The sequence below is a fragment of the Macrobrachium nipponense genome, chromosome 19 (assembly GCF_015104395.2).
Source record: "Macrobrachium nipponense isolate FS-2020 chromosome 19, ASM1510439v2, whole genome shotgun sequence".
Taxonomy (NCBI): domain Eukaryota; kingdom Metazoa; phylum Arthropoda; class Malacostraca; order Decapoda; family Palaemonidae; genus Macrobrachium; species Macrobrachium nipponense.
Genome location: NC_061088.1, coordinates 55989946 through 56004765, shown reverse-complemented (window position 1 = coordinate 56004765; position 14820 = coordinate 55989946). Strand labels below are relative to the sequence as shown.

Sequence of the window (14820 nt, the reverse complement as noted above, 5' to 3'; positions counted from 1 at the left end):
GAGTGACGTAATCAGTAGACGAGGCTTAGCTGCAAAGCAGGGTGGATTTTGCTAGTGTTTATGGGAACCAAACCCTCTGATGAGACCATACATACAGTGTTTATGGAGATTGGTTATGAACTGTCAGCCAGCACTGCACACGCCCTAGTTTCCTAGTTTCTTAGAAACAGAATGCATAAGATTTTTTAAAGCTCTAGACTTCTCAACTCTTTGAAGTTATTAATCTTACCCTCACCATTCTAAAGATAGTTTTTGCATAAAAAAACAACAAATTATGAACACATTCAAATGTACTGTACTCGACAATGATGTTTACTATTTTGAAAGAATTCAGTGGAATTATGTAATGTGCTAACATACAAAACGGTACATCTGGCAGCATTTAAAATATGCATATTTCTGGGACAACTGATAATTTATTTATGGGTTTAAAAGTTTTACAGTTTACTATAAAAAGCAAAATATTTTTAAAGTAAGAAACAATCTTTAATTACAGGAAATAACAATACAGTTATAAACAATAATAAATCAATCAAAAGTTTTCTTGGTAAAATAAAAAAATTTTAAAAAATCTAGGCTGGTAGTATTTCAAATTAATAAACACAGAATGTAATCTTAAAATATTTAACATATGACATAATTCTGACTTACTTTTCTTGTTCAAAAAATACCACCATAACAATGTGGATAATTCAAATACAATGCATTGCATACATTGCAATCAGTTCATGGTTTGGTTACAATGCAAGATGATGTTACTATCATGGCAAATGTGACAACCTTCAAGGCAAATATACTATGTCTGGTAAGCTTAACACAATTTTGAGTACAAAAAGGTCACTGTGACAAATCAAGACTGTAAATATTGTAGTCTTTATTATTATTTGTCTTACCCCCTATTATTGCACAAAAACTACAAACTGAAATTTGGTTCATTAGAAGGCAAAGGAACTCTGTAACTTTTTTAAATCAACTGAAATTTATTTTACTAAATCTAATAAATATATATAAAAAAGTTGAATGAGAGTATAACTGAATTATTAAGAAATCAACAATGCAGTGATAATAATACTAAATCAAAATCTGCAAAATATTATAGTCAATCACAGCCTTTACCAACACGTGGCTACATACAAATGTACAATATAATTCTAGCTCTCATCCCCATATGTAAATAAGACAAATACTTTAAAATAAACAATAGTTTCAAGTAAGCAATATATTCTTCTTGACAATATTCTTCATAACATCTGCATGACCTGAAAATAAAATTTAATTGTTAGGCAGTCATTTTAAGGAGCAAACTTTAAATTAATAGGATTCAAAATAATTTTGATTTAGTTCACATACAGTTCTCTCCATGAATTTTGATACAACTACCTTCACCCATTACTTCCTATTGTATAAGAATGTTATGGTAACACTGCAGGTCTATGTTTACTTGTTTCCATGTAAATGTGTCTTCATATTGTAACAACAGCTGTGACTGGCTGGAGTAATTTATATGCCCTGTTTCTTTATTTACGTAAATCACTGTATATAATGGCCTCATGATAATGTGGATATATTTTCAAAGAAATGAGCAATAAAATTATAAAAGAGTAAGTTATTTTATACTAGGTCCAAATTGAAAAGCAAAGTAAAAAAAGTATTGTCTTAGCCATACTGTAGAGACCCGGACCTCGATCGTACTAGAGCTCGAAATGATCGGATTTCAATGGAAAATTTTGAGTAAATTTTGCATCTGAGCTCAACCAAAAATCTGAAAACCGACCCAAGGAATCATATGATATTGCAATACACCACCTGAACACCTGAATTAGCCCTGGTCACCTGACCAGCCCAAACAACACCCCACAAAACTTTAACTGCAAGTGTTACCAACACTGCAGGTAAACATTGTTTACTGAGTCACCTGTCCACAGCTGGCAATGCTGCTGCCAACAACCGGCCAACAGTGACCTCCTACGTCAATCGCATTTTGTTCACTCGCCCATCGAGAATTTCTTGCAGCATACGAACCTTTGGTCACAGCCTGACCCCCTACTGTGTTCTTGGAATAAGATTTCTTGACGCCTTTGGCTTGTTTTGGATTTCGCCTTGGTTTTCACTCTGTTTGATTAAAGATAATGGACTTGGACCGCAAAATGGACTCAACTTCAAAGGATCCTCCCCCAGCTAAGACACCTCCAGACCATCCCAGTGAAGATGCAGCAACGCATCGGTCCTGCACCGCCTGCAAACAGAGGATGCGTACTCTCAAATACGATCGACATTCCATGTGTATTTCATGTAGGAAGATTCAATGCAATCTAGGTCGTATATGTGACGAGTGTAGGGATTGGTCTACAGCCAGATGCAGGCTTATATTAAACAAAGGACTAATTACAGCCGCTCACTGACAGAGAACCTTTAGTGGACTCAATACGGCACCACAGTTTAGGTCTCTGAAAGCTCCATTCTGAGGACAACACCACCATTAAATGGACCAATCATGGCATAGCTTCCCAGTGTGTTTTGGTGTTTTTCGTGGACGGGAAGCTGGGTGCTGGTCAGCCAACACAAAATCAGGTGGCGGTCCAGAAATGTCCATCTGACATTGCGGCCTCCTTTGCCTCAACTGGGAGACTACAAATACCACCTCGGTTTTTCCCTGAGTGACACTGCAGCACCTGCGAGTCCTCAGGCAACCTCCCGACGCCACTGCTGCACTCAGGGTCCTGCTCAACTCCCCTGACGCTGCCGTCACCCTTGGGGCTCGCTCGGCCTGCCTGACGTCACTACCATACCTGTGGACCAACCCGCCCTTCTGACGCAGTCACCTGTAGTCCTCCTCAGCCCACTGACACTGTTGCTGCACCTGTGGGCCTCCTCTGCCTGCTGACACCGCTACCCTGTGGGCTTCCTTAACCTCCTGATGCCGCTGCTTCACCTGTGGTTCCGCTCTGCCTGCTGGATGCTGCTGCCGTACCTGGGGGTCCCCATGACCCGTCCCACGCCGCTACCACACACAATACAGGTCCCTCCACAGTCTTGGTTGCCCGCAGTCAACAGTAGAACCCCAAGGCAACCGCCAGGGAAGGCATCCTGTCAGCCAGCAACGCTGAAGGACTCTGCATTCGATAACGCCCCACAAGTGTCACAAGGACACGGGGTTGCCTCCTGCCTCCAAAGATATTTTTCAACCAATAATTATTCCATAATCATTGTCTTGAGGGGTGCGGAGTATTTGTAAGGACAATGCTCTTTCTATATTTTTATTGCATCTCATCATCAAGCCACACTGTTCCTTCACCCATTCTGTAGAGCATTTAACGCCCTTTCTTTTGATGTATATATGTCGGGAATCTGTTCCCTCTATGTAATATTATTCATGTATTTTCATCTGTGAGGAAACACATTCACGGCGTGGGCTCTGTCCCTTTTGTTTATGTTTGTTCTTGTGTGCGTGACAGACACTACGTTTCTGTCCGCACCGGTTTATGTCAACCCAGTTCGTCTGTAATAAATTATCAGTACCCAGCTACCTGTCTTACTCTCTGGTCCTCACATTACGTCTGTTTACGACTACTAGCCAGCGACTTTACTTATGAAATTTTTCTAAAGTTTATGATAACAGACATAATTTGGTTTATTTTTAATATTTCATTAATTTCCTGTAAGAATTATACTTGATTTTCAATGTTTTATTATTAGCAACAATAATTATGCCGACCACTTACAGTACATACTACGTACCTAGCCTAGCCTTTGGTGCTCAGTTAACCATTGTATTATGGCTGAACTGGGTGTACGTGCAGCAGTTATTTTACTACAGTATATATTTGATAATGAAAAAAGTGTGCTGAATGGTATGCTATTTAACAATGAACTTATTAAATTATAATTTGTGTATCTATGGGTAATGTTTTGTATAAAGAGGCAAGGTTAGGGTAATAAATGGTGGTCAAGAACAGATTAATCCATTTTCAGTTATTTCTTATGGGAAAAATTTGTTCAGATCTCGAAAAAATCGCATCTCGTCACTTCTCCTGGAATGAATTAGCATCAAAGTCCGGGGCTCTACTGCACATCGCCAACTTCCATCCATACACGAGTTTGGATGAAGTTTGCCGAGGTCACTGACTGTATGAATTACTTTGTCCTAATTCTGGGCAACTTGAGCTTACAGAATACCAGAAATGTTCTGTTACTATGACAATCTTGTATTATAGGCTATCTTGGTTCTTAATGAGTTATGGCATGCGCATATATTCTACATAAATATGTATACTCATACTTACCTTATTCATGAATAAAACAAAAAAGACATTGATTAATTGTAAAATTGTGTGGTGAATTTGTTTAAACGGTTACCATTTTACAGCCTTAAGGGACCTACAAGATTACATGTCGAGCCACGTGACATATGAATAGCTCAAACAAAATTCCCTTTTGAACAAACCATTAAAATCTCCCTAGAATTAGATACACTGAAGCCATGCAATTTTGACTGTGCACCGATATTGTCATGACTTATGCCTAGTGATGGCATATAAATGTGAGAGATCTGAGTTATGTTTGATGTAATGCCTTATCCATGTTATACCTACAGGCGGTCCCCGGGTTACGACGGTTCCGGCTTACGACGTTCCGAGGTTACGACGCTTTTTCTTAAATATTCAATGGAAAAATCCGTCCTGGGTTACGACACTTGTTCCGAGGTTACGACGCTGACGCTTCCGACGCTCCGAGTTAACGACGCTTTTAAAAAACGCATACTATGATAAAAATCCTTTATAGTTTAGCACAGTATATTAATAAAAATAAGTTTCTGGTTAGATTACAACAAAAATTTTGAGATTATGATGATTTTCGACACTTTTTATGTTGTATTTTTCTATGTTTTTTAGTGACGCCTCATATTCGGAACTAGTTTCCGAGCGAATGAATACATACTAGTTTACATATAACAGTCCAAAAGCGCAAATAATGAAAAAATCATTGCTTGTTTCCAGTAATAATAACAAAACGAAGTTTCTGGTTAGATTACAACGCAAATTCCAAGTATCCAAAGAGAGACATTATCCAGTAATTTGATCAGAGAGAGAGAGAGAGAGAGAGAGCGAGAGAGAGAGAGAGAGAGCAGTGAGAGAGAGAGAGAGAGAGAGAGAGGCGTCTTCCGACGCTCCGAGTTAAGGACAGAGAAGTGTTCGTTTCGTTAAACGGCCTCTGACTCATGCCAGTAAATGTTTTGTTGATACTAATAATATAAGCCTATTTAAAGATACGTTTACTTTAATTAGTCTATATGATACGTAAATAGTAATCAACTGTTCTTGTAGCCCTCAATATTTGGCAAAATCGAAGTATCCAAAGAGAGACATTATCCAGTACGTAATTTGATCAGAGAGAGAGAGAGAGAGAGAGAGAGAGAGAGAGAGAGAGAGAGAGAGAGAGAGAGAGAGAGAGACGCTTTGGCAACAATGGTCTCGGGGGTTTTTATAGCTTCCTTCTGCTTGATGATCGTGGATATTGTAGAAGGATTTCGACCATACTCGTTTGCCAAATCGACGATACGAACGCCACGTTCATGCTTTGCTATAATTTCATGTTTTGCTTCCATCGAAATCATTTACTTGGGTTTTTTCTTATCACCTGCTTTGTCTTTAGCTTTGAGACCCATGGTTAATAATAAAATAGACAAAATAACACGAAAAATAGGCGCAAATACAACGAACTAAACAACGACGTGTTAACATGCAGCACCAACAAACAAACAGACTGAACGCCATTCATCGGTCGCCTATATATACAACTAACACTCATCGCAAAATCGTATCTCAAATATTTCGTTGTATATCAAAGCTTGTATTTTCGCAAATTTTCTGTTGTATCTCAAAACATTCGTATATTAGGGCAATCGTATGTCAAGTTTCCAATGTAATTTGTTCAGAGAGAGAGAGAGAGAGAGAGAGAGAGAGAGAGAGACGCTTTGGCAACAATGGTCTCGGGGATTGACGTGTTTATTTTCTGAACACATAGGACAGAGAAGTGTTCGTTTCATTAAACGGCCTCTGACTCATGGCAGGAAATGTTTTGTTGATACTAATATATAAGCCTATTTAAAGATACATTTACTTTAATTAGTCTATATGATACGTAAATAGTAATCAGCTGTTCTTGTAGCCCTCAAGATTTTGCAAAATCACTCCAGGTTGTACATAAAACTTCAAGAATGTAGTGTCACCAGAGGATTACAATAGTTTTTACCTTCAAGAACCAGCATTCTTTTATGAAAATAACTCCAGGTTGTACATAATACTACAGGAAACAACATGTAGTGTAACCAAAGGATTACAAGTAAGGTTTTTATAACTTTTTATTAGTTTAAGACATATTTCCAAGCGTCGTTCCGGCTTACGACGATTTTCGGCTTACGACGCGTCTCAAGAACGGAACCCCCGTCGTAACCCGGGGACTGCCTGTATTTGCCTTAATTTCTTAAGAAAGCTAAAAGGAATTCATTTTGATAAGTTATATAGTTTTGTATAATATGACTGCGTGATAAGTTTTATTATGCCACTGATTCTTTGTTGATGGCTACACATTTTTTTTCCTGTCAGCAAGACTATGTTAGACTTGAAAACTATCTGGGAAGTGTAGACAAGAAATATTGACATTAGATTATTCTAGCTGCTTTGAATGAAGAAAAGAAAAGAAAAAAAAGGACATAAATGAAGAATAAACAAGTGATGTGCTACATCCTGAAGTTTGTATCAACCCCATAGTATATCAATGAGTGTGTGACATTGTATGTGTAAGTTCAGGAGGAATTATGATTGAAGGATAGCATGGTATTGGAAATCTCTCAGTTTCTGTAGCTAAAAAATCCGTCAGCAACTCCTTGAGTTACCTAATAGCATTTGATTATTTTTGGTGGGAACCATTGGATAAATAATGAGCAAATTGCATTGTTTAATAGGCATTGTTTTGGGCCTTTGTATTCCTTTCCCAACATAAAAGAGTAATTTATACAGAAAATATTGATTTGTTTATAACATTAATTTTTTGTCTACCAAGGGTCATGGGGACTCATGAAGTTCAAGACTATAACAATTGATGGTTATCTGGCAACTTGGCTGCAGGGGAAGGTCAAGAAATCATTGTCTATGATGATATCTCCAATCAAGAGATTACCAGTAATATATCTCGTACTACAGAATAGTATTTAACTGAAAGACGATTCATGGCAAAACTGACTGAAACAGGTTCAGTAGTCAACTTTACAATGGAGGCTGTCTATTTTGATGTGTAATTCTACTAAAACTCTAAATAGATTTTACGAGCCTGTCACCTTTTGATTCAAGTTCCTCCACATGGTAGGTAAAACAAAACCTCCTACCTTTCTGAACAAAAATTTCAACATAGAGACAGAGGAAGCTCTACTGATGGGTACTTGCATTATATGATGTGCAGTTGAATTATACTATGCCAAGCCATTTCTATGATCTCTACGAGACATTCAACTCATAATTACAAAAACCAAAACATTAACTAAATTAATACATCTTATTCAAACATATATTACAGGATAGTCACAAGAGTTTCATGAGAAAATGTTACAATGCTCATTCATTCATTTCTTTCTACTGCAGTCATGGCAAAAGGTCAAAATCTACATTGACAGCATCACAAAAGCCACAGGAATACTGAGAAGGGATCCATCTGGGTTAGCGAAGAATAGAATCAGCTAGATATTAATGAAGTGGTCAAGATGCACATAAAAGTAATTAATTGATGAATACAAGACGAGAGGAGACAATAGTTGCTTTCAGGGGTTCAAGCCAGTGATGGAAAGTGGCTGTTGCAGTCTCCACCAACTATGAATGTAATAGAATGGTAAGGAAAGCACTATAAATCAGGTCATGCAAAGAAATAGGTAAAGGGCCTGTAATATACTCTCTCAACCTGTCTGTAGTTGCCAACATTCAAATTACTAAATTTTACAATGGCAGTCCAGAGAAAACTAAAAATATTTGTTTAAAGGAGGGGTAGTTCTAAAACAGATGGATTTATTTGCCTAATGCTACAGGCCGGGTTAATGAGGATCTGATCATGGTAGAAGTAAAATGTGGTATGTATTAGGCCTGGTAGTGGGACAATATTCAGTTATTGAGCTATCTACCCAAAAGTGAACTTCCATCGTTGGTAATTGATTTCGCTGATCTCTGGACTTGGGTCTGCCAAACACAATGCAAGAATGAAACTACTTAGGCCATCAAACACCTATTATAATATATATTGGCCTTCTCTCAATTACAAAGTCTAAAAAAAAAATCTAAGCCAACGATTCCTCCAGTTGCCTAAGAATGATATTGGTAGGGAACATTTGATATATATTGGAAAATAAATTCTTTAGTTATTGTAAGCTTTTATCTTGGGCTAAGTTATTAATATATTATCATTATTTTTTTGACATAAAAAGGAAAGAAACATCATGAGTTAAAGCAATCTTTTTTTATTTTTAACTCAATTTTCAAAATAGTTTCTATTGTCACTTTCATGAGGAAAATTACCAGCAAAGATGAGCCACCATGAAAATGAAATTGAAAGATGAATCTGCAATGAGGGCAAGCCTTGTCATTACAGAATGCTATGTCTTACAAATAGGTTCCGACAGTGTACAAAATATTTTTTTCCTTATTTTTTACTTCAAGGTCAATAGCAGTTATCTGGAAACTCTTATCATAGGTCTTAATGTCATATGTTCAATGAAATAAAGCCCAAGATATTATGGTTTGAAAAGAGGAAACTGAATCCTTCTCCCCTCCCTTTTTTTTACTTAAATATTTAAAAGATTGCCAGTGAATAGCAGGAACACCCTAGGGATTGCCTATACTAGAAATCTACAAAGTACGAGGACACCCACCTCCACATGTTCTTTCAATCGATACATATAAGAGTGGTTTCGAATGGTTTTAACATTTAGATGTCATTCTACTTTTATGGCTTAGCAAAGCAAGCAACTTCAAATTCCCTGAGTTGGTTCAGGAGAGTAATTACATACTTAGTGATTAAATTCGTGATTCAATATCACAGCGTTCATGCGCCACATGTATTTTTTTAACCTATGAGTCTTTTTAGTGGGAAAATTTTATAATTGTTGGATGGACTTCGTTTGAAGAATACTTTTAGAAATTAATTTGCATATTAAGTTTAGCTCCTAGAAGGGGACAACATTCCACTCCACTAGATCTAGTCATGTAGCTCCACTAAGTAGTAACTCTGGAGTTTAAAGCATTAAAAATGTTACAACTTATGAAAGAGACTATTACTGAAATGCCATGAACCATGTTACAGTTTTGTTAGTATAGACTAGACGTTCACCCTACCAGAATGTAACAGTGGTGATGTTTGATGATGATTAGGAATACTATATATGATTTTTACGGAGATTGTTGTTATCCTAATTTAAGTAATGTGTATTTTCCTTTGAAGCTCGTAATATCAATAATATTCTTATAATAACACTTTATTATTACTAATATTGCTTGTTTTAACAATAGATTTACTCGACACAATTGATGAAAACAAACTGTCATCGAGATACTTCCAGCGGGTCAAGTTCTTCATAACAAACCAAAACAGCCCAAGATGAATTGTAAATGCCGACTGCAGTAATACCACAATAGTCCCAGTATGACTTACCAATAGCCATACGTTGCACATCGAAATTCCTGGAGGGAACTGTACTATAGGATATCAAAGTAAATTAGGGCAAGTTACATAAATTTGGATTTAAAAACATTAAAAAAAGAACCAAGATATGTAAAACAGCATTCAGAAGGGAAGTTCTGCTAGTTGGGTCACTCAGTATACTTATAACATAATATTCAAAGCAACTGTGTGAGTACTAAAGACAAAAAGGAGAATGCTTGTGATATTTACCCATTTGCAGTTGAATGTACATGGCCAACATGATAACTTGTGGAGGCATATTTCCATTTCTTTCAGTCCACACCTAAATAAAAGGAAATCATATTTTAGATAACATGAATATTAATTGAGCCATTGGTAAGATACAATACTGAATGCCTACTCTAAAGTCCACATCTTCCATATTCACATACTTCACTCATTCTAATTTGTCCTTTCTCTATTTCCATTTTGCATCTTTAAATGGGGGAAGTAATGCTAAGCAGCAGAAAGAGAAAGAGAAAAATATATAGTCAGAACCTGGCAAGGAATTAAAACCAGATACTATAGTTTCTTGTACTACTTGGGTTCAGTCATAAGTGGAGATGGTGAACATGAGCGAGAGGTGTGGCAGAGAATTACAGCAGCCTGGGCTTAGTGGAGACAGGTTTCTGGTGTGAGTCTTAATAAGAAGATTCCTTCAAGACTTATTAAGGTCAACAATACTACATTAATCACACCAGTGATGCTGTATAGTGAAAAAAATGACGGCATTATGTACACAGAAAAGTGTAGGGAGCCCTGGAAAGGGCAAGATAATGTTAAACTGGATCTTGGGAGTGTCATTGCTGTTAATGAACTGTAATAATCATGAAATTCACAGGGTTCAGGGTACTCTGGTTAAGCGCATGATGTGGCCATGGATGGTATAAGCAAGTATATCTTACATTTACCAGACCAAGGAGCAGATTAACATCTCTCCTAGGGCTGGCCTGAAGGATTAGATATTTTTACGTGGCTAGGAACCAACTGGTTGCTTAGCAATGGGACGTACAGCTTATTGTGGGATCTGAACCACATTGGAAAATGAATTTCTATCACCATAAATAAATTCCTCTGATTTCGTATTGGCAGAGCGGGGGATTTAACCCGGACCCTGAGATCGGTATTCAAGCACGTAACCGACAGAAAATTAGGTGGAATGACATCACACATACACAAAATCATTAGCTGTAAGACATGCAGATTACCATAACAGAATTCTGTGGAAAAGGAAGAATCAAGCTGCCAACCCAGCAGGAAGCTGGGGTAAATGTCACATGAGGTAAACTGCCCCAATTACTGTATCTGGCCCTGCAAACCTTCTTAACCCTCTTACGCCGAAGCAGTAAAAAAATTGTCTCCCGTGTGCCGGAGGTGTTTCAGAGTGAGCGCGGAAGCGGAAAAAATATTTTTTTCAAAAAATCACAGCGCGCTTAGTTTTCAAGATTAAGAGTTCATTTTTGGCTCCTTTTTTTGTCATTGGCTGAAGTTTAGTATGCAACCAAATGAAAAAAATTATCATTATCATATATAAATAATGCGATATATGATAGCGCAAAAACGAAATTTCATATATAATTGTATTCAAATCGCGCTGTGCGCAAAACGGTTAAAGGTAACAAAATTGCAAACATTTTGGTATATAACACATTGTAAAACGATAAAAGCAACACAGAGAAAATATTATCACAAAATAATGCATGAATTCATAACGCACGGACGTAAAAAATATTTTTTTCAAAAATTCACCATAAATCTAAATATTGTCCTAGAGACTTCCAATTTCTTTCGAAATGAAGACAAATGATTCAATATTACTATACTGTAAGAGTATTAGCTTACAATTGCAGTTTTCGACCATATCTGACGAGTTAAAGTTGACCAAATGTCGAATTTTTTTTTATATATATTTTTTATATGCAATTATTTCGGAAATAAGAAAAGCTACAACCTTCAAATATTTTAGTTTTATTCTACATAAAATTGCGCACATTTTCATATATAAAACTCTATGAAATGCCTAATATAAAATGGAGCAAATATTCCGAGAATGGGACGTACGCATTTCGGAGATTTGTGGCGGAGAATCCGTGTGCGGAGGGAAGGAAAGATTTTTTTTTTAAATTCACCATAAATCTAAATATTTTGCTAGAGACTTCGAATTTGTTTCAAGCTGAAGATAAATGACTGAATATTACTAGACTGTAAGAGTTTTAGCTTACAATTGCGTTTTTCGACCATTTCGGTAGAGTCAAAGTTGACCGAACGTGGTTTTTTTCTATTTATCATGATTTATATGCAAATATTTCAAAAATGAGAAAAGCTACAACCTTCAATTATTTTTGGTTGTATTCTACATGAAATTGTGCACATTTTCATATATAAAACTTTATGTAACGGCTAATTTAAAATGGTGCAAACATTACCCCAATCACAAGTATGATTTTTTCGGAAGTGTTACCACGCGGACGTAAAGAAAATGTTATTTTTGTCATAAATTCACCATAAATCGAAATATTGTGCTAGAGACTTCCAATTTGTTGCAAAATGAAGGTAAATGCTTGAATATTACTAGAATATAAGTGTTTTAGCTTACAATTGCGTTTTTTGACCATTTCGGTAGAGTCAAAGTTGACCGAAGGTTGAAATTTTGGCAATTATCGTTATTTATATAAAAATATCTCCAAACTGATAAAAGCTACAACCATGGGTTGTTTTTAGTTGTATTGTGCATGAAATTGCGCACATTTCCATATATAAAACTTTATATAACGGCTAATTTTAAAATGGTGCAAACATTACCACAATCGCATGCATGATTTTTTTCGGAAGAGTTACCGCGCGGACGTAAGGAAAAAGTTTTTCATAAATTCACCATAAATCGAAATATTGTGCTAGAGACTTCCAATTAGTTGCAAAATTAAGGTAAATGATTGAATATTACTAGGATATAAGAGTTTTAGCTTACAATTGCGTTTTTCGACCATTTCGGTAGAGTCAAAGTTGACCGAAGGTTGAAATTTTGGCAATTATTGTTATTTATATGAAACTATCTCAAAACTGATAAAAGCTACAATCATGAGTATTTTATTGTTGTATTCTACATAAAAATGTGCACATTTTCATATATAATACTTCATGTAATGGCTAATTTACAATGGTACAAAAATTATGTCAAAGTGACGAAATAATTTCAGAGATGTGTCACAGATACTTTTTAGTGCGGCAAGAAAGAAATTCGCGCTTGCGTGCCTGCGTAACGATTGTAAACAAAACAACACCTTGATCCGTGAACTCCCAGCATCCCCCAAGGCACGTGATTCAAAAGTTTTAGGCTGGTAGGCCTATAGGTATTTTTCCGCGAATTTAAAAAAAACTTTTGTAAGTCAATGTAAAATACGTTCAGTCGGCACACGGGAGACAAAAAATGTTGACGTAAAATACGTCCAGTCGGCGTAAGAGGGTTAATAACAGGAAGAAAGTTAGTTTTAAAAGCATTATAGTGAACTCAATTTCACCTCCAACTTTAAATCTCCTATCTATTTCAATAGCAATAATTTTGCACAAGATTGAACACAACATAGAATACACTTCAAACAAGTTAATAAGCAGACTTTTTAATAAAGTCTAATTGTGAATTAACTGAACATAGTGAGATTTAAATAAAAAAAGAAAAGGTAAGTCAGTCAGTCTCACAAGTCAATTAATCTTCCCTTGATTATATACTATGAGTCCCAGTTACTACTTCATCCTATTTTAACTATAATTTTGTTGTATTTCAAACTCATCACTCATATACAGCAGACATTCGTGGTCTCTAATAACCCAGACAATGCAGTCTTTTTCCCTAACATGCAGATGAGTGATTGTAGTGATGTGTATTCACTACTTGGAGACTCAATTAATCATCAATCAATTTATCCATAGAAATATTCAGAATGTTGTTAATTTTAGTGCTTATCTTCTATGATATCTTGTAATCTGTAATTGTAATTTTTCTATATCAAGTACAAAAAATATTAGAAATTTTTTTTTTTATAATTTGCTAAAATTAGCTGGTATTTTCACAGAAGTATCTCAGCAAAGATGACCCATGCAAGGTTGGAAATATTCACTTCAAATTCCACAGTAAGTACATAAAATCTGAGAATGTTTTATTATACTATGAGTGTTCGCATAACTTCCTCTTCCCACCGATTTTTTTTAATTGGTAAGTAATACACCTTAAAGTTTGTCTGGTCATCTTATGCCAAGGCTTGCATCCAAGGGCATGGGCAAGGGTGTGATTCCGGTCTCCAGCCGATAATATTCATTCACTTCTTTGTGGGGAGTCGTGTCCAGGGGTGCTCTGTCGCTTGTCTCTCTCTTCTAACTGATGTCCTGTGGTTTCCTTGAAGAAAAGATTATGAAGCCCATATTCCTCAGTATATTCAACACAGACTGTTGTTGATTTGTACACTCAGATTCTGCTATTGCAATCTCTGGAACTGGCTTCTCAATGAACAATCTCTGAGCTTTCTAATGATTCTTAATCTCTGAGCTTTCTAATAATTCTTATAGCATTTGCTTATGGTTGTGGTAACATACGTAGCGTTGAATATTGCCCCTTGATTGAGGTGACCTTGCAATCACTTGGATAGAATGATAGTGGTGTGACCTATGCAATACTAATTGCTGACTTCTTGACATGTCCCTTACGTTGGTCAAGTCTTGCAGGAATTTAGAAGCATTTTCAATCATCAAATCACACGAATCCTCTTTCAATTCTTCCCACATGGATTCCTTCTTGCCAGTCTCTATGGGATCCCCCTTGGCATCCCATTTGACAATATGTACATGGCAGATGTCAAGTAAAGTACTTTCAATTCCCATCCAAAAAACGAGATATGTGCCCCATATGTAATGACATCTTCATTGCCATAGATACTGACATAGAAGCCACCCACCTACAGTGTGCCTTGAAGAGGAACTCTAACCTAAACTTAATTATTGAATAAGGTATTGAATAAGGTGTCGAAGGCCGACTTCATTCTTGCATGTAAATGTGGAGAAGAGAGGAGACAGGTACTACAGTAGTACTACCATGTACCAAAAGGCAAA

At 36.3% G+C, this 14820-nt stretch overlaps 1 protein-coding gene across 1 annotated transcript in view; it reads right to left on the bottom strand.

The window, feature by feature from the left end:
- Positions 1 to 857: 857 nt before the first annotated feature.
- The window catches only part of LOC135217133 (CCR4-NOT transcription complex subunit 10-A-like), a gene marked incomplete in the record, with an annotated part of 352258 nt that continues 338295 nt past the window's right edge, over positions 858 to 14820 (bottom strand). The window contains 2 exon segments of the mRNA XM_064252844.1: positions 858 to 1259; positions 9931 to 10003. Coding sequence (XP_064108914.1) covers positions 1207 to 1259; positions 9931 to 10003 — 126 coding nt within the window.